Source organism: Sinocyclocheilus rhinocerous, unplaced genomic scaffold, assembly GCF_001515625.1.
Source record: "Sinocyclocheilus rhinocerous isolate Xijiao unplaced genomic scaffold, SAMN03320098_v1.1 scaffold186, whole genome shotgun sequence".
Taxonomy (NCBI): Eukaryota; Metazoa; Chordata; class Actinopteri; order Cypriniformes; family Cyprinidae; genus Sinocyclocheilus; species Sinocyclocheilus rhinocerous.
Window position 1 is genome coordinate 443,791 of NW_015662005.1, and position 19,055 is coordinate 462,845.

General features: G+C 41.4%; 2 protein-coding genes across 4 annotated transcripts in view; both read left to right on the forward strand.

Annotated features, from left to right (window-relative positions):
- Positions 1–5,418, forward strand: part of LOC107727304 (autism susceptibility gene 2 protein-like) — a 19,922-nt gene extending 14,504 nt beyond the window's left edge. For 2 of the 3 annotated variants that reach the window (XM_016537135.1, XM_016537136.1), the window contains exons 15-19: positions 1,502–1,661; positions 1,986–2,066; positions 2,257–2,337; positions 2,850–3,057; positions 3,185–5,418. In XM_016537135.1, coding sequence (XP_016392621.1) covers positions 1,502–1,661; positions 1,986–2,066; positions 2,257–2,337; positions 2,850–3,057; positions 3,185–4,673 — 2,019 coding nt within the window. In that variant the 3' untranslated portion in view covers positions 4,674–5,418. The remainder of the gene's footprint in view (positions 1–1,501; positions 1,662–1,985; positions 2,067–2,256; positions 2,338–2,849; positions 3,058–3,184) is intronic. The other variant, XM_016537137.1, reaches the window with a different exon arrangement.
- A 936-nt stretch (positions 5,419–6,354) lies between these two features.
- The window catches only part of LOC107727294 (helicase SRCAP-like), a 27,832-nt gene continuing 15,131 nt past the window's right edge, over positions 6,355–19,055 (forward strand). The window contains exons 1-8 of the mRNA XM_016537121.1: positions 6,355–6,645; positions 8,782–8,863; positions 9,174–12,082; positions 12,331–12,372; positions 13,044–13,301; positions 13,421–13,606; positions 13,708–13,848; positions 13,972–14,167. Of these exons, the coding sequence (XP_016392607.1) occupies positions 9,650–12,082; positions 12,331–12,372; positions 13,044–13,301; positions 13,421–13,606; positions 13,708–13,848; positions 13,972–14,167 (3,256 nt within the window). The 5' untranslated portion in view covers positions 6,355–6,645; positions 8,782–8,863; positions 9,174–9,649. The remainder of the gene's footprint in view (positions 6,646–8,781; positions 8,864–9,173; positions 12,083–12,330; positions 12,373–13,043; positions 13,302–13,420; positions 13,607–13,707; positions 13,849–13,971; positions 14,168–19,055) is intronic.

Below are 19,055 nucleotides of genomic sequence, written 5' to 3' on the forward strand. Positions count from 1 at the left end.
TTATTGTAAATACAGTGAGGAAAATTGCAGTAGCCAAGGCGAGCTGACTGACGTTATCAAGTACGCTGCTGTTTGCAGAATTACCGGACTTGCGTCGTCCCGTCCGTGGGGATTTCACACACCCGAAGCGAACTCGCAAAGTCCGAACTACCGAGGATGCAAGTCCGAACTTTGCGTACTTGGTATTGAGAAACGCGCGCAGACCTATGTCACCAGGCTATTTGCCTATTCTTCAAGGTACTTTAGACTGCGATGGAAATGCAGACATCAACAGGTCTGGGGAAAAAAGTTCCTGGGACAAATTGTTCCAGGTAATTTCGGTGGAAAAGCGGCTTTAGGTCTTGATTTCAGGTTCATTAGGATTTAAATAATGTGGTTGTGGTTCATAAACGCTCGATTCAGTTTTAAATGACCGTTTTCCACTCTCTCTTAAATTGGCCATTTTTCAGCTGTATCTTTGAAAGGACTAAGAATGAATCCTCTGTTATGAATGACCAACCTGTGAAGTTAGTAAAGCTTACTTGTAGGTTTGTTGTCTTGTCTTCAAGTTTATTCCTGTTGGTTATAAGGGAGAATAGTATTTTCTATTGGTTTTTAGCAGTAATATGTATCCTACAGGCTAAAATGCAAATATTCAGTGATCACATGTTTGTGTTTTTGTTGTGATAGCACAACCGTGAAGAGTTTATGGCTCATATTTTGGGCAAGATATTCTGAGGTCTGAAAATTAGAGTATGTCAGAGTTATTCATTTTAAAAGTTCAAGGACAATCTGATTTGTCAGGATGACCACTTTAATTGGGTTAAAGCCAATGTTTGGCTCCAATCCTGTCACATTTTGTCCTGTTTTTATTTTGAGCCCATGAAATGGGTTTGAATGGTGTGTTGTTATTGACAGCTTGTTGCCCTTCAGGGAGCTGCTCCAGAGATGGCTGCTGGTTTAGGAGTTGTACCGTCCCACCTTCCACCTAAAGCTACAAGGGTAAAGACGCCCTATCATGTATATTTACATCATACATCGTAATTGTAACTTCATAGAGACATAAGTATGAATAATGTATGGTGTTTTTGTCCACAGCTAACAGACCCATTTGCACCACCACCAAAAGTCAGTAATGTAAGTTTAATCTTTTGTTTTGTACTTATTTTAGTTGTTGATCTCTAAATGACTAGCGGACAATTCTTTTCTGACTCTATTTGGATGGTCTCTTTACAGAAGCCTGGGAAATGGTGCGCTATGCATGTCCGTGTTGCTTGGATGATTCTAAGGCATCAAGAAAAAGTCAAGGTTTTTGCATTCATCTGTGTTTATTTTTAGTTCTAATGCAAAAAAGCCAAAAATTACAAAATTGTTAAAATATTTCCTGGTATTTTACATAAAAAAGAAAAATCAGTTGATATACAATATAATTGACCATCAAAACAATAAGATTTTAGATATGTTTTTAATTAAAAAGTGGTGTCAGTCCTGTTGACCACCTTTCTGTTGCTGTCTTTCTCAGCTTATGCATGCTGATCCACAAAAGTTGGACTTCCGTAATGACCTGTTGCCTCGACTCCCTGGCCCTGGTATTGGTGGACTAGGAGGTCTAGGACCACTTGGTGGTCCACTTGCCCCAACTTCTGATCTTACAAGACCAGGAAGCCTGTTTGCAGCCGCTGGTGGGTTTTACTTTTTACACTTATTTCTGCAACCAATTTAGGGAATTCTGCAGGTGACATAAACCTGTGATTGTTCTTAAGCTACGATTGATTTTAAGACGTTGAAGTCGGTTGTTTCTACCTAAATAACAGTTTCCAGGTACAAAACACTTTGACAGCACTACTGAAGGATTTTTACAGAACTACTGTGCTGCCATACGAGGGCTCTAAATTAGAAAGGCTTAAGGAGGATATAAAGCACAAACTTGGCTAAATGTCAACACTCAATGGTAGTCCATTTATGGGTGTTTAAGTTTTTGTCTGAGTTGACCCATGTCTTCTCAGGTGGAGTCAATCCGTCCTCCACACCATTCATGCCTCCATCAACGCCCCATTCCTCTTTCCTCACCTCAGCAGCACATCTGGGTAAGAGTCTGTCTCTGAGAAAGTAGGGGCATCAAAAACCAATGTGACCCATGGCTGCTCTTGTTGCTCTGTGCAGTTCTGTTCTTCAGGCTTGCTTCATTTGCTAGCTTTGTAGAGCATAATTTCCTCTGCGTTTAGTAAGACAATCACGTCTAAATTTGATCACTAATGGCCGGGTTTCATGTTACAGACCCATATGTTCGTCCATCCACCTTCTCTTTGGGAGCCCTGAGTTCTGGTGCCTTTGGAGGCCTAGGCAGCCCCACGATAGGTTTGTCATGCTATTTTGTTTAAGAATATGGATTAATGGATATGGATGACTCTTAACACAGTGGTTCTCAACCTTTTTGACTTCAAGGCAGTTTTTTGTGGTTTACTGGATAATGATTTTTTTTTTTTAATTTAGTTTATTTACAAGTTGGCATAACTTGGGGGAAAAAAGTATATTTATTATAGAAGTGCCCAAGGAGTTATAAGATTTAATCAATTTACATGGCCTTTCCAGTGGTATTCCTGGTTCTCAAAGAAAACAAAAGAATTTTGTTTTTCAAAACTTTGATATATCTTGATTTTGTTGTTTTGCCTTGTATTAAATCGTTTAAGTCATCTTCAGGCCCCACGTTTGCAGAGGACCCCTGGTTGAGAATCACTGCTCTAATGTGAAAGTGTTGGTTTTCTAACATTTCCTAAACATTTTAATTAAAAGGTTAATTTAAGTGGTGTTTTATCAGTCACATTCTACTCTCAGCCAAAGACTAAGCAAATGTTATACATTTTCTTTAGTTGCCAATGTTTTTGGACATAAGACCGAGCCCTCTGCTAGTGCAGTTGGAGGATTGGGTAACCCCCATGATCCATGGAATCGTCTGCATGTTACACCTGCCTCTTTCCCCTCTGGATCATCCTGGGCAAAAGGACCAGAGAAAAGAGATGATAGAGGAAAGGAGGTGGAAAGAAGAGAACCGACTCGTATAAAAGATGAAAAGGACAGGTATGAGATTATAACACATCTCTTTTTTTTCTGTAGATTTCAAGGGGCTTTTAAGATCAAAAGGGAATTATGTATCGCATCTCACAACTTGACACATACTTAATTGGTTTAATACTGTTTCACACAGAGACAGTCTCTTGTATGGACGCCTGTCAGTGCGAATGTCACCTGGTGTCCCATCCCTCAAGCACCGCAGCAGCACCCCCAGTTCACATATGAATGGCTTGGGCCCACTGAGTGGAGGTGGAGTTCAATCAGATGGCCAAAGCAGAGAGCGTGAAAGAGAAAGAGAAAGGGAGTCAGACAAGAGACAACATTCTGTATCCAGGGCACCAGTGTCCGCTTCCTCCGCAGCACCAGACAGACCTCGATCTTCAACATCATCTATTCTCACAACCTCTCCTTCTAACGTTCCCTTAGCCCCCTCTCCTCTGGATCGATTTCACCGACAGCCACCACACACACTCAGCACAGAATCCAGCCATTCATCGCAAAGAGAGAATAGTGGTCCAGCCTCTTCTAGTTCACTTCCAGTTAAGAAATCTGATCGTACCACAACTCCGGTATCGAAACCTACACATGGTCTAACCTCTGGGTTGCTCCTCCCCCAAGTCAAGGTCAAGGAAGAGCGTAAAGAGGAGCCTGAGCCAGTGCCCATCTCCTTACCTCCACACAACTTTGAACGGCCTAATAGTCGGCACCCACCCCATCCATCAACCCCTTCCTCAACCCACTCATTGACACCTACACCTGGCATGCCTCTTCCTCCACCAACTCCGCACCCTCCCCACCATCATCTGTCCCTCTTAGATCGTACGCGGGCTATTGATCCCTATCTTGGTGGTGCTGGAGGCTCAGTCGGACTGGTATTAGGTACTGCAGCTGATCGTTTCCCACCACATCCACATGGTCCTCCACATGGTCATTCCCAAGCCACTCACAGCTTTCCCTGGGACCCTTGGAGGGATCTGGCCGCTCAACATCAGCAACGCAGGGAAATATTGACTCTGAGGTCAGATCCCCACCTTGCACTTCGCTCTGATCCACACTTGTCTAGATTTCTCCAACATCAGCAGGTACAGCGTTATTTGGAGGCAGCTGTGGCAACCAGCCCTCACCATCCACCAGCACCTACCTCTACGTCCTCTGCTTCATCCGCAGCAGGCAGGCCAGAGTTCCGTTTGATGTCCCACCCGTTTGATGAGGAACAACGTGCTCAGATACTGCGGGAAGACTTGGAAAGAGTGCGGTACTTTGGAATGCATCCACACCTGTCCGCACCTCACCTTCCTAGCCCGTCTCATGCTGCCCACCTAGAACAGCTTCACGCAGGGCTGCTATCCCACTCTCATCTCCAAGCAGCTGGAGCGTCTGCACAAGCATCACATCACCCTGGCCTTTACTCTAGACTGGGACCTCTGCATCACTCTCACGTACATAATGGCATTCTAACAAAGACACCAGGTCTAGTTGGGGCGTTGTCTGTTGGGGCTCCACCACCTCTCATTTCATCTGTGAACAGATCTTCTACTCCACCCCGTGGCCCCAGACTTGGACTTGGCCCAGCAGGAGACTTGGCCCTTTTTACCACACATAAAGACGGCGAGTCCAGATAGTACTAGGTAAAGCTCAAGGAGCTTCCAGAACTGCTGTGCTGAAGAAACTGCTCCTTAAACGGCAAGAATTTGCAGGACACTCAAAAAGAGCTAAGCTTCAGTGACCATACACAAGTGTTGAAACAACCTGGGGAGAGAACAGAGATACTTCCCAGGGCTGTTTGATATACTTGATATCCACTGTGGTTAAGTTGGTGCAATTAAGGTTCTCTTTTGCTGTGCCCTGGTTTTTATGTAGGGTTTTCTTTACAAAGAGGCCTGTGGATGTTAAAAGACTATTCATTACTACCAATATGAAGACAGGTTGTGTTTGAAGAGTGATGGATCAAAAATTGTGAACTTGTTTGTCTTGGTGAACTTAAGGAAAACCTACTGTTGAGTCCTCAGCTTTGCATTTGAAGAAGGAGAAATCGGACATCTGCTTAAGTAGTCAAGTACTTCTCGTTGTCTGAATCAGCACTGTTGGGAACACATGGTCCACATTCTGCTTTAAATATTCAAGTCATCCATCAGAAAACTTCCATGAACATCAGAATGAACTTCTTAAGATTTATTTTATTCTTTAAAAAAGTTATGAACCGTACATCTTGTTGGATAATATTTTAAAATTAAAAGGGAAATAACTGTCTCCCATTCATTAGTCTGACTCATTACAAGAGTTGGGCCAGAATATAGTAGAATAGAGATATTGCTTTTGTAATAATTATTGTTAACATTACCTTCCATAATAAATATATTCACTGTTTATGTTATAATGTCATGTTTCAGGTCTCACCAAATGCACTCACTTGTTGAAATGAGTCTGTGATAATTATTGTCCAGCAAAGCACTACAGTGATATTGCTCCAATATACTGGTTATGGTAAAGCCTGTGTACTGAGGATGTATCAAAGCCAGCCTCTATGGTTCAGAGAACTGAACATCTTCATACTTTGGGGGAGGTGTGTGTGTGTTATTTCTATGTTTTCCACAGTTGAAGCAAATGGAAGTCTCCAACAACCATCATCCAAACACACAGAGTGAAATGAGGCGTTTGTGGACTGAAAAAAATCTTGTACTTGCAGATAAACTATAGGATTAGAAAGACTCTGGAGATACAGGACATTCTGGATTAAATATTTGAGCAAAACAATTTTATACATTTTAAATATGTCCCTCTCCCCTTGAAAAGAAAACCACAAAGATGAATTAATTATTAAAAATTGTTGGTTATTTACATGTGTGGTAGTGTATTGATTAATTGTGTATATTTAAATAGTGTGTTACTGTCATTTCTCAATTTCAGAGCCAAATTGGGACCTATCTGGACTTTGCATATTTTATTTTACTTAATATATGTGCACAAAATATCTTATACTTAATTGTTACTATAAGCCATGAGATCAAAAATCGTATCTCGGGTCATAAACATCTATCGAGACATTTGTTTTTTAAAAATTCTTAATTTAATCTAAAATTAGTGAATTATGTCATATCAGTAAGTTGTAGCTTGTCGTCAAACTGCTGCCAGCTACACAGTGAGATACTCTTAAACACTAGTTTGAAAATTCATATATTTCTAAAGTTACGTGCGAACAAGTCATGGTTTTGTTTGATATTTACGTTTAATAAAGAAATCTAAACACGGCGAATTTTCAGCAACGGCTGAGACCTGTGCAGCAGAAACTCAGAAGCCTGCGCGCGCTGAAGCACGTCTCGCGAGATGTCTGTTTGCTCCGCAACTTGGTCAGCAGTCGTTCGTTCCTCCATTTCGCTGCGTCGAAAGTCTCCTCCCCGCAACCGCTAGATTCAGCGATTCCGGACCCAGTCTCTCTCGGATCGTTCTTTGACTTGAGCCTGCGAACCTGCCAGTACCTCACTGGGTACCGAGAGACAGTTTGGAAAAGTCTCAACACGGATTGAGTACGATTTGAAGCGGATGGCGACTCCTTCAGCGAGAATTTAGTAAAAGAAAAGTGCTCGGAAATTTCAGGTAGGTGGGAACTTAAGATGGCGGTGGTGAGAGGAGGGGGGAATGCTGAGGAGGGGGGAATGCTGGGGAGGAAGTGATGGGAGGGGGAGGAGGGAACTGTGGCATGGCGGGACAAGCTGACTTTCAAGCAATCGGGTGCTGAAAGTATTTTTTCGGTTTTGTAAGGTCATCTACAGTACTGCCTTCATTGAGCTGACTTGATTGGATCAACAGCGCATTTCATGTTTGTTATCTACTTTTAGTGCAACATATAGAATTGCACCCAAAACCTTAGCAAATCTGATGGGTTCTGATTTCTTGGTACTGCACACTTTTGAGGCAGCGAGCTGAAAACGAAAGTCGTCTGTCACTGCAAGTGAAACAACAACCAAGTTATCATTTTTGTGCGTTACTTTAGCCTCCGGTGTGTTTAATGTGAGTGGTTTTCATATAACATTCCGAATTAACAAATGTATTACTAAAATAATGAAGATTCGCGAATCTAGAATATACAACGTACAACATAATAGCCTGTAGATTTGTTGACTGTAGTTGATGGAAAGTCCAACTCATTTTTGTGTATCGGTTCTTTCGAATCAAAACCCCGGTTTGAGAACCGATTCAGTGATTCTTTGTCATCCAGTGGTCCCATCTCGGCGTGGCATATTACGTGCTGTAAAACTTATCTAATAAAGTTGTGTGAAAGATGCATGTAGGCACATATTGCTGTTTATTACCTTTTTTTATTACATTATATTAATAAGTTTATTTTATTGTAATTTGATGTAACGTAGCCTAATGTGTAATGTCAAGGCATTTGGAGCCCAAATATAAACAGCATACATTAGTACTATAAAGCACTACATATATCTTGCCAGTTTTACAAAGTTTATAATACAATCATAATATATCATTTATTAAAAGAGCTACTGTTTCGTATACTTTAAATTTGAAAAGATCCGACTCGGCATCGCTAGTTGACAGGCATTTTTGTGTAGCTTGACCCCGCGCGGTGACGTCAAGAGGTCGCTTCTGTAAAGGGTGTAAAAGAAAATGAGAAGTAATACGTTTATGTTTAGTGACAAGTCTTTAAAACCCCTCGATATGGATTATAATGAATAATAGTTTGTTCTTGATCATTGCACAACTTCTTATGGAAGCCGAGGTGTGCACACGCGCTCTTTGCCCGAGCGGTGTGTTCAGCGCGCGCCTGAGAGCTTGAGACGGTGTGTGTAACGTTATTTATGTATATGTCAGTGTTTTATGTATATGTCAGTGTGTTTGTCTGAGTCAGAAAATTATATAATAACAGACGCCCTCTCACGTACTATTACACAAAACAGTTTAGGACCGTAGCTCCCTGTCATTTAAACGCCAACAACAAAAACGAAACGTTATCGTGTCGGCTCCATTGTAACGTCTGTGAGCTATTAGCTTTGCCTAGCCTGCTAAAGGCCAATGTGTGTTCGCCCGCCTCATGCATACAGAACTGCCGGCTCCATTTGTTATCCGTATTCGGTATTAAACGTCAACCGCCATCCTATCTTCTTAAGTTTATAAGCAGTCGTAGGAGAATAACGTCCGAATCAGCGGTAAGTCATTGCTAAAGGCTAGCCGAACGTGAAGCACCCGCACTATTGTAACTATAAGTTGAATGAGACTAACGTTAATTGTCCTGCTGTACAGCATTTTTATTTTTAACATTTAAGTAACAAGGTGTGTGTTTTAAAAGTTGTGTGCAGTTAATATTCCAGTAAAACACGACACTATTTTCTTCATATATGCTCTATATATTCCTTTAGTATAGAAGCCGGCTGTTTGGAAGATTTAATAGTAGCTCAACATTCTAATGAATTTACTGTATTGCTAAACGAAAGTTTTCTCCGTAACTTTGTAGATTCAGTCAATGAGAAACGCTCTTTTTACTTGTGTTGGCTGCTCTTGCATTTTAACCACCGACTACGTAGAGCAGAAGAGTTTTGAGGAATTCACATAGTCCTGCTGCAGCTTATTCGTCTATACCTTGCATTCTAAGAAAGCACTTTTTCCCCCTCATATATGTCGGATCATGCTCTTGCTGTTTCTTTAGGATTTTAGGTTTGATTTTACAAATAGATGATCTAATGCATGAAATTTACTCCAATTGTTTATCTTTAGATCCTCAGATGCAGCGGTACCCTTGATCTCAGCATCCTGGAAGTGGAAATCACGGAAGAGACTGGTGCTTCATCACATACAGGTATTTATTTAATCATTCCATTTAAGTTATATGTTGACCCGATCATAATCCATGGCTGGTGTACAGTTACACAATTTCTGCGGAATAGTAATGTCTGTTACTCATAAAATTCTTACATTTTCCACCCCTTGCTTGTCTGGCTAATTCTGTAATGCTTTCAGATGCTAGTGAGAGTGCTGTTGTATCAGCTTCGATGTTTAAATACTTCCTGAAAATTTTTGTTTATACGTTCATCTAAACATATTTGTGTCATGTATTTGTGCATTTTGTAAAGGGTTAGTCATGCCACATCTCACTTCTGTACTTTCAGGTTTAGTGTGTAGCAGTGCCGGTTCTAAAGCAGGACAGTTTGGGGAAGAGGTGGTGCAGCAGCGCACCTGTCCGGCAGTGGCTGTGCTGGGTGGCACCTCCGTGGTTGCGCAGAATGTGGCCGGGCCTCCCCAGCATGCCCTGCAGCCAGTCACAGCTGCCACTCTACCACCATCATCGGTTGATGTCGCCACTGGATCGCAGCAGAAAGGAGACTCAAAGGTTGCATGTAAAGAACAGACCATCGCTTACGTTCAAAGAAACAGTGGCACCGAGGAATCAGCGGAGATATCAGCTGCCCAAAGAGGACTGGTGTCAGCTACTGCTGAAGACACACAAAACCTTACAGACACATTGGAGGGTCAGACTGCCTCAGACAGACTTTTTGAGAGCGGGACAGATAGCATTACGCAGAAACAGGATTTGCTGTACAGGTGTAACACAGAGCAAGCAAGTCTTGCATACAGGGAGACCGATATGGCGGAAGGATCCGGCACAGACCACTGCCAAGATTGGAGCCAACACCCTGGAGATGCAGGGGGTGTCTCTACCCCTATTGAGACAGAAAAGGGACCCTTGCCTCCAGAGACAATCAAATTGGACTACAAGAACATGTCTGGAAAGCACGCACCTGAAGAAAGCCCCTGTGTCCCAACAACAAAAGTCATCCCAGCAGTCTCAAGTGCAGTTAAGACAACAGGCAGAGACATGGAGCAGCCCCAAACAACTCCCCTTTTTCAGACAAATCAGACTGCCACATCTGCGTTTGGCATCCCACAGAAACAAAGTACGACAAATTCAGCGAAGCAGGATTGTAAACTTGAGTCTAAGGAGGCTATGGAAGTTGTCACGCAAGATCTGGCTAAAACAGACAAAGAAGGAGCAGTTAGTCCAATTAGACAAACCTTGGGAACAAAACAAGGTAATAGTGGAAATTCCCTTTGCTCAGGATATGCATCATCAAAACAAGAAGGGGAGCACATTACCCTCAACAGTGGAAATAGCATGCCAAATGACCCCGATAAGGGCAGCTGTTATCCCCCAGAGGACTGCAGTAAAACACAAAAGGCTTTACAAAGGACAAAAACACCTGGTGTGCCCACCCCGCCTGAGAATACACAGTGTGTGCAAGAGCTAAGCTCTCAGTATGTAAGTTTAAGTGAAACCCCCAAAATGTTTCACTTGGGTAAAGAGACTAGTGCAAGGGAGGGGCAAGGAAACGAGAAAGTCCCTGTAGATGGTCATCTGTGTTTTAATGTGGCTGCTAAAGAAGTATTTCGCAACATTTCTGTTGATGAACCAAAGCTGTCTGGGCATGGGACATGCACTGACAATGTACAGGTGAATGAAAGGTCACAAGTCATGGTTTGCGGCTCTTCTGATGTGATTTTGAAGCAGAATGACAGTGCCAATCGAATAGAAATATCCATGTCTTCAAATCACCATCAGGATGGGAGCGTGCTACTCACACACAAGGAGAACTGTGTGACTTTAGAGGGGCTAGAATCAGATCAGCCAAATCTTTCTGACTGTATGGTCCAACATGTACAAGAGTCCCTTCCAGCTGATCATAAACTCTCACAGATTCAGATATGCCTGAATGATACTGCAGATATTGTGAATGTGGAAGAGAGGCAGGAAGTGAGTGCAGAGGCTCTCAGTGCTGTTGAGGTGAAAGATTTGATCGATGTAGGTATTTTAATGCAGCCAGATATGGAGGATACCTGGCTGGTTGTAAGCGAGATAGATGGGCAGTCTGAGCATGCAGAGATGGAGGTCAGCGAGGAGTCTCTGGTGCAGTGCCCTGAATCCCAGTCAACTGTTGCTGTATATGAATGCACTGTGCCCTGCTTTACATCAGCTGCCCTTCACAGTGATGTTAAGCTGCTGTTAACTGACAAAGAAGAGGAGAAACCAATGGAAACATTGATGCAAGACTTGCAAGCCCAGAGTAATCTAGGGAATCAGACCTCATCTCGTCCTGATGCACTCAAACCCACAGAAGAGTTACTTACCATGCCCTCTACGCAAAAAGAAGAATCTATAATTGTCAAGCAAAATGATGATTCAAGTCAGACTGATCTTGCAAACACGTTGACAGGGTTAACATGCACGGTGATGGACGTCACACTTGACTCTGTGCGAGAACAGCAAGAATCTGGTGTGGTGGAAAACACACCAGGTGTGTCATTAATTTCATTGTCTTGTGGCACGATTGATCCAAAGCTACTGATCTTAAAGAAGGCTGACAGCCCTGCCCTTAAGCAACCTTCTTCCCTGTCTGCTAGGATCTCAGCCAAGCAGAACTCACCTGTCCCGGTTGAAACACCCAGTGATGGATTCAATAAAGCTTCAGAGTGCCTTGCTAAAACTTATACAGCTGCGTCCTCCACCATAAAGGAGGATGCTATGTTGCCTGCTGACCGCCCTGTCTCAAACACTCTCTCTCAGTCCTCTCGGACTGTTTCCACTTCTAATGTACTTTCACAGAACAGCTCTGAGAAAGAAAACTTAAATAAATTAAATAGTTCTGACAAGTTGCTTCAAAACGAATCCTCTGCTAATACTTCTTTATCAACTTCAGTACAACTCCATAACTCACAAAGCCACCTTCCTCCTCCTGCTGGAGATGTGTGGGGTACTGCATCCAGTGTTGTCCCAGAGGGGAATCGGTGTAAACAGTCTTTGGCTGGTACACCATGCCAGGATTCAATGTCTTTGGGGGGGGAACTGGAGCTGGAGCAGCAACAGTTACTGGATGAACTTTTGTCAACAACGCAGGATGCTCAAAACACCATCCTGGAGCCACTTGATGCTTCTATAGAAGAGAGCAGCGATGGAGAGGTTGACAGCTCAATGGAGGTCCAGAATGAGGATAGCAATGCTACGCCCAGTCCAGCAGCGAACAAGGTAAAAGCAAATAAACTATTAACTGACCTATTATGACTTTAACCATGATGAAGCAGTGATTTAATTTGTAATTTGTTGTATTTGATGTACATGTTTGGTCACAATGAAAGCATCAGAGGTAGTCAGCAGAAGTGTATTTATAATTCAGATGTTTTTGAGCCTGTGTACACTATCCATAACCGTTTTAAAGCCACGATCTGATGCTAGTGCACTTCTTGGCTGTATATTGAGCCATGTGTGTTTTCCAGCGTGGGCAGAGCAGGACAGACAAACAAGGCTTGTTATTGAAGGTAAGAGGTGTCAGGCATCCTTCAGATCTGATCATTGCAAGCTGATGCAATGATTCTGCTTCTTCCAACTAGTGGTTGACCGATATGGGTTTTTGTAATGGCAAATACTGTTATCTAGAAAGTGGGGTACCCAGTAAAAATTCTGGTATGTAGGCTAAGAAAATACATTTTTAACAAATATGCGGACACTGAAGTGAACACTTATTTTACCCAATATTTAAATTCACAAAAAGGGGGAAAGTAAAACTTGTGTTCAGTAAGCCAAGCTGGCATGGTTTTTGGTATATGCCAAAAATCTCAAAAAGACCATTTTATTGACCTGGAATATATATCGGTCTATCACTGCTTCAACTCACTAGCTTAAAAATTCCTGTTTTTTTTTTTTGTTTGTTTTTGTTTTTTACAAGTATAAACTTACAGGAAAACAGAGCTGAGTGTATGAAACTATTTCATCTTCTATCACCTTTCTATCATTCAGAGTAGCATGTATTATTTAGAAATTAGGAGAGAGACTATAAGACGTTTGCTCACCAAGATGTCCTTGTAGACCAGGCTGTTTTTATGAAGCTCTTTTATCTCTTCTTGGGCACTCTATCTCTTTTTGTACTCCATGCTGAATAATATTGTGCAGTTACGCAGTCAGACACACTGTTTTATTTGTCTTTCCCAAGGTTTGCCAGTGGATTGCAGGCAAGGTTACAGCAGTCTCTACCCCTTCCACCTCCCCTGTTCCATGTCCATCTCCATCTCCCTCATCTGGTGACTGGATGCGTTCTCACACAGGCAGGGCCTCACCAGTACGCAACTCTCATGGCAGAAACATGCCCTCCACTTCGTCCCAGGGTTATGTTGGCTGTTCTCAGTCAGAGCAAACAACCACACTGAAATCCACGCCAAAGCATACAGATATGGCAGAACTGGCAAAACATGTAAGAGAAGGACACATTAAAACTTTTACTTTCAGAAATACAGTGATTTAATGGTTATAAGTGGATGTTTATCCTTGTATTTTATTTTTATTAATTAATTAATTTTTTACTTTTAACAGGAAGCAGAAATAGAACATCGTACCCTTGCACTAAAACGTGAAGGTTTCTGGTCCCTAAAACGTCTGTCTCGTATAACCGAACCAGTACGGCCCAAAGTGCATTGGGATTACCTCTGTGAGGAAATGCAGTGGCTCTCTGCAGATTTTGCACAAGAGAGGCGATGGAAAAGAGGTGTGGCCCGAAAGGTAAGAAACGGTACATTCATACTGTCCTGTTTGAAACATGCTATTTTTTTTTATGTTGTGTTAAGAGAGCATCTATCTCACCAATCTGAACTCATTTTCAGGTAGTACGGATGGTGATGCGCCACCATGAGGAGCTGAGACAGAAGGAAGAGAGAGCGAAACGAGAGGAGCAGACCAAACTGAGAAGAGTTGCTTCTTCTATTGCCAAGGAGGTCCGTTCCTTCTGGAGCAGCGTCGAGAAGGTGACTTTCAGTGAATTGTTTATTTATTTTTTATTTTTATTTTTTTGGGATGAAACCTTTATTGTATTAAAAACTGTCAATGATTCATACTTTAAACTCTTTCCCGTCCATTGCTGTACACAGGTGGTCCAGTATAAACAACAGTCCAGACTGGAAGAGAAGCGGAAGAAGGCTCTAGATCTCCAGCTGGATTTCATCGTGGGTCAGACAGAGCGTTACTCGGACATGTTAAGTCAGTCCCTGCAGGCTGCTCCTGTACACAGTTCAGACACTGCAGCTGTCTCCAAACAATCACAGCTAAATGCTGTTGATGAAGATGGTGAGGACTGACTTTAATTTTACTGTTTCAATTTAGGGCTGAACAATTAATCGAAATCGAACTGAAATCGCGATTTGGCTTGATGCGATTTTTGAATCGCAAAGGCTGTGATTTTTATTAAAATAAATATATGCACAGCGCCAGTAGTAAATGCTGCTCATCTCTGCAAGCTTATAACATGCATCTGATTAAGCAACACACTCCAGACATCCTCTCAAACTTAATGAGAAGCGTTTATAAACCTGTTGTTGAGAACATTATAACATGATTTTACTCCACAACATCAGTCGAGTGTTTTGAAATAACTTCATTTTTTGATCTGATATGGCTTATTACAGAATGAGGCACAAAATGTATTCTATACTGCAGTAAAGGCAATGTCGATTAGCATTGCATTATAAATTTACTTTATTATTATGAAAATGCCTGAGATGGCGTGAAGAACACTGATAAACCATATATTGTCGTAGGATTATTGTTTTCATGTTTAATCAGTTCATAAGTTTCTAGCTTCTTTTAATTCATTCAGTCACAGTGATAGCTAGATACCTTTGTTTATATTAGGGATTTCCTGGAGCATCATGAGTTCTATTACTTTATTACTGTGATGCATATTTGGAGTTTCCTCTGGTATCCAGTATGAATGAAACAGACATTACATGAGTTTAGCACTCAGTAATGCACACTCAGTCCTATTTTGGCCATAAATAGGAAAAATAATACTTCTCTCTAAAGAAATAGAAGTAAACATCTGATAATCCATGTTTTTCTCCAGTGTATAGAAGTGTACAGGAATTTTTTTTGTTTGTTTGTTTTTTCCCCCACAGTGGATGTATAAAAGGCTCATATTTCATATTGAAGACATGGACTCCATTTTTGATTTTACATACCTCCTGATAAAAATGAAGAAATTACTGTCTAAGATTTTTTTATCATAACAGTATCATAGGGCTGCACAATTTATCAAAATTAAATAGCAATCGCGGTTAGGCAAAAGCTGCAATTGTCATTCGCATCTTGTCAGGGAAGCACAGTTCTGTGATCAGTAGTAAATCTCCATCCGAAGGCCAGAGAGCGCTCTCGCGCGGAAACTCCAAATATGCCCCGCATAAACAGAAGATTTAACTGCTTTCATTAAGGCCCCATCCACACGGAGACACATTTAGCTGTATACGCATACATTTTGTATCGTATAGGCGTTTCATCCAGACGGATCCGGCGTTTTGGGAGAGTGAAACCGATATTTTTTTAAACCGGGTCCCAGAGTGGATAAATCTGAAAACGCCGCCCTTGCATTTTCGTGTGGACAGCGAATCCGTATATTTTCTGAAACGATGGCGTCATCAGCCCACGTCTCACCCCAAGTCAGACACCGCTACGTCACGTACATAAATGTATTGTTCCATGTTCGTTTGTATATCAAGGTTTATGCGCATAGTCCAAGTCTTCTCCGTTTTTAGTGTATCTCTGTGGCAGAATTACAGCGCCACATGCTGGTCTGGCATGTATACTACATAGTTTTGTGTTGGTTTCGTGGTTTCGTGAGGACGCAAATATTTCTTGAGACGAGGTGAAAAAAAAGATTGGATAGGGAAAGCTCTGGCTTCGTGTGGACGTAGCCTAATTCAACGTGACCAATAGGGTTTGGCTGCAGACATGCACTTACACTCTCAGATACCTGTGCTTCCTCAAGTGACGTCACTTTCAATCTTTTTTTTATTTTATTTTTTTTTTTTTTTTACATTGAATCTCTCAACATTTTACAACAGTAACCAGGTGGTCAAGACAAGAAAAAAAGAAACAAAATTACAATGTCACTTGCAATCGCCACCTGCACTCTCCGTTACCTGCGACATCATTTGCAATCGACTCAAATGGTGCGTGTTGCCAATGGAGACGAGACGCTGTGGTGGTTAAACGATTAAAACTAATTTAGTACCATAACATACAGGGTCCTGCCAAGTCACCTGTAGGAGAAAAAGACAAGACACGCAAATCACGCAAATCAGAACAGCAGGATATGAACACAATGCGCAAAGACTCTCGTTAAGCGTTATTCGCTTTTTTCGCTTTTTTTTGACTTAAGTGTCCAAATACCATGGGGCCATTTTGTATACAGTCTTGGCCAAAGGTTTTGGCAGTGACAAATTTTGTGTTTTGCAAAGTTTGCAGCTTAAGATGTTGTGGTTCATTCACATTGTTTCTAGATTATTGTGTAGAGTGATCAGATGCATTTTAAATAATTGCTAAAAGCTTCATTGGCCAAAAAATTAACTTTTTCATTAAAAACATTTTTTTCACTCTTTTTTGATCCTGACACAAAATGACCAGCTAACATTAATTGACTAATCATATCAGCAGCACATGTGAAAGTGTGAATGAGTACTAGTCAGGGGAAATCACTATCATACTAAATAGATTGTAAGAGCAGACTGATTGCTATAAAAGGAGGGAAGAAGCGCTTTAGCTTATAACATGCATCTGATTAAGCAACACACTCCAGACATCCTCTCAAACTTAATGAGAAGCGTTTATAAACCTGTTGTTGAGAACATTATAACATGATTTTACTCCACAACATCAGTCGAGTGTTTTGAAATAACTTCATTTTTTGATCTGATATGGCTTATTACAGAATGAGGCACAAAATGTATTCTATACTGCAGTAAAGGCAATGTCGATTAGCATTGCATTATAAATTTACTTTATTATTATGAAAATGCCTGAGATGGCGTGAAGAACACTGATAAACCATATATTGTCGTAGGATTATTGTTTTCATGTTTAATCAGTTCATAAGTTTCTAGCTTCTTTTAATTCATTCAGTCACAGTGATAGCTAGATACCTTTGTTTATATTAGGGATTTCCTGGAGCATCATGAGTTCTATTACTTTATTACTGTGATGCATATTTGGAGTTTCCTCTGGTATCCAGTATGAATGAAACAGACATTACATGAGTTTAGCACTCAGTAATGCACACTCAGTCCTATTTTGGCCATAAATAGGAAAAATAATACTTCTCTCTAAAGAAATAGAAGTAAACATCTGATAATCCATGTTTTTCTCCAGTGTATAGAAGTGTACAGGAATTTTTTTTGTTTGTTTGTTTTTTCCCCCACAGTGGATGTATAAAAGGCTCATATTTCATATTGAAGACATGGACTCCATTTTTGATTTTACATACCTCCTGATAAAAATGAAGAAATTACTGTCTAAGATTTTTTTATCATAACAGTATCATAGGGCTGCACAATTTATCAAAATTAAATAGCAATCGCGGTTAGGCAAAAGCTGCAATTGTCATTCGCATCTTGTCAGGGAAGCACAGTTCTGTGATCAGTAGTAAATCTCCATCCGAAGGCCAGAGAGCGCTCTCGCGCGGAAACTCCAAATATGCCCCGCATAAACAGAAGATTTAACTGCTTTCATTAAGGCCCCATCCACACGGAGACACATTTAGCTGTATACGCATACATTTTGTATCGTATAGGCGTTTCATCCAGACGGATCCGGCGTTTTGGGAGAGTGAAACCGATATTTTTTTAAACCGGGTCCCAGAGTGGATAAATCTGAAAACGCCGCCCTTGCATTTTCGTGTGGACAGCGAATCCGTATATTTTCTGAAACGATGGCGTCATCAGCCCACGTCTCACCCCAAGTCAGACACCGCTACGTCACGTACATAAATGTATTGTTCCATGTTCGTTTGTATATCAAGGTTTATGCGCATAGTCCAAGTCTTCTCCGTTTTTAGTGTATCTCTGTGGCAGAATTACAGCGCCACATGCTGGTCTGGCATGTATACTACATAGTTTTGTGTTGGTTTCGTGGTTTCGTGAGGACGCAAATATTTCTTGAGACGAGGTGAAAAAAAAGATTGGATAGGGAAAGCTCTGGCTTCGTGTGGACGTAGCCTAATTCAACGTGACCAATAGGGTTTGGCTGCAGACATGCACTTACACTCTCAGATACCTGTGCTTCCTCAAGTGACGTCACTTTCAATCTTTTTTTAATTTAATTTTATTTATTTTTTTACATTGAATCTCTCAACATTTTACAACAGTAACCAGGTGGTCAAGACAAGAAAAAAAGAAACAAAATTACAATGTCACTTGCAATCGCCACCTGCACTCTCCGTTACCTGCGACATCATTTGCAATCGACTCAAATGGTGCGTGTTGCCAATGGAGACGAGACGCTGTGGTGGTTAAACGATTAAAACTAATTTAGTACCATAACATACAGGGTCCTGCCAAGTCACCTGTAGGAGAAAAAGACAAGACACGCAAATCCGTGGCCACAGAACAGCAGGATATGAACACAATGCGCAAAGACTCTCGTTAAGCGTTATTCGCTTTTTTTTTTAAAGCATGACTTAAGTGTCCAAATACCATGGGGCCATTTTGTATACAGTCTTGGCCAAAGGTTTTGGCAGTGACAAATTTTGTGTTTTGCAAAGTTTGCAGCTTAAGATGTTGTGGTTCATTCACATTGTTTCTAGATTATTGTGTAGAGTGATCAGATGCATTTTAAATAATTGCTAAAAGCTTCATTGGCCAAAAAATGAAGCATCCTGAGACCATCCATGTGTGGAGTTGCCTTTCAACCAAGGGAGTGGGCTCTCATAATTCTGCCCAAAAACATTGCCAGGAATAAAGAATGGTATCAAAACGTCTTGGACTTCTTCCAACGATCCATGAGCAATTTGGTCTGTGATCTGTGCATTTTCCAGCATGATGGAGATCCTTGTCACAAAGCAGGAGTGATAAAGAAGTGGCTCGAAGATCATTACATTGAAATTTTGGATCCGTGGCCAGGCAACTCCCCGGATCTTAATCCCATAGAGAACCTGTCGTCCGTCCTCACAACGCGAGGGGACAAGCAG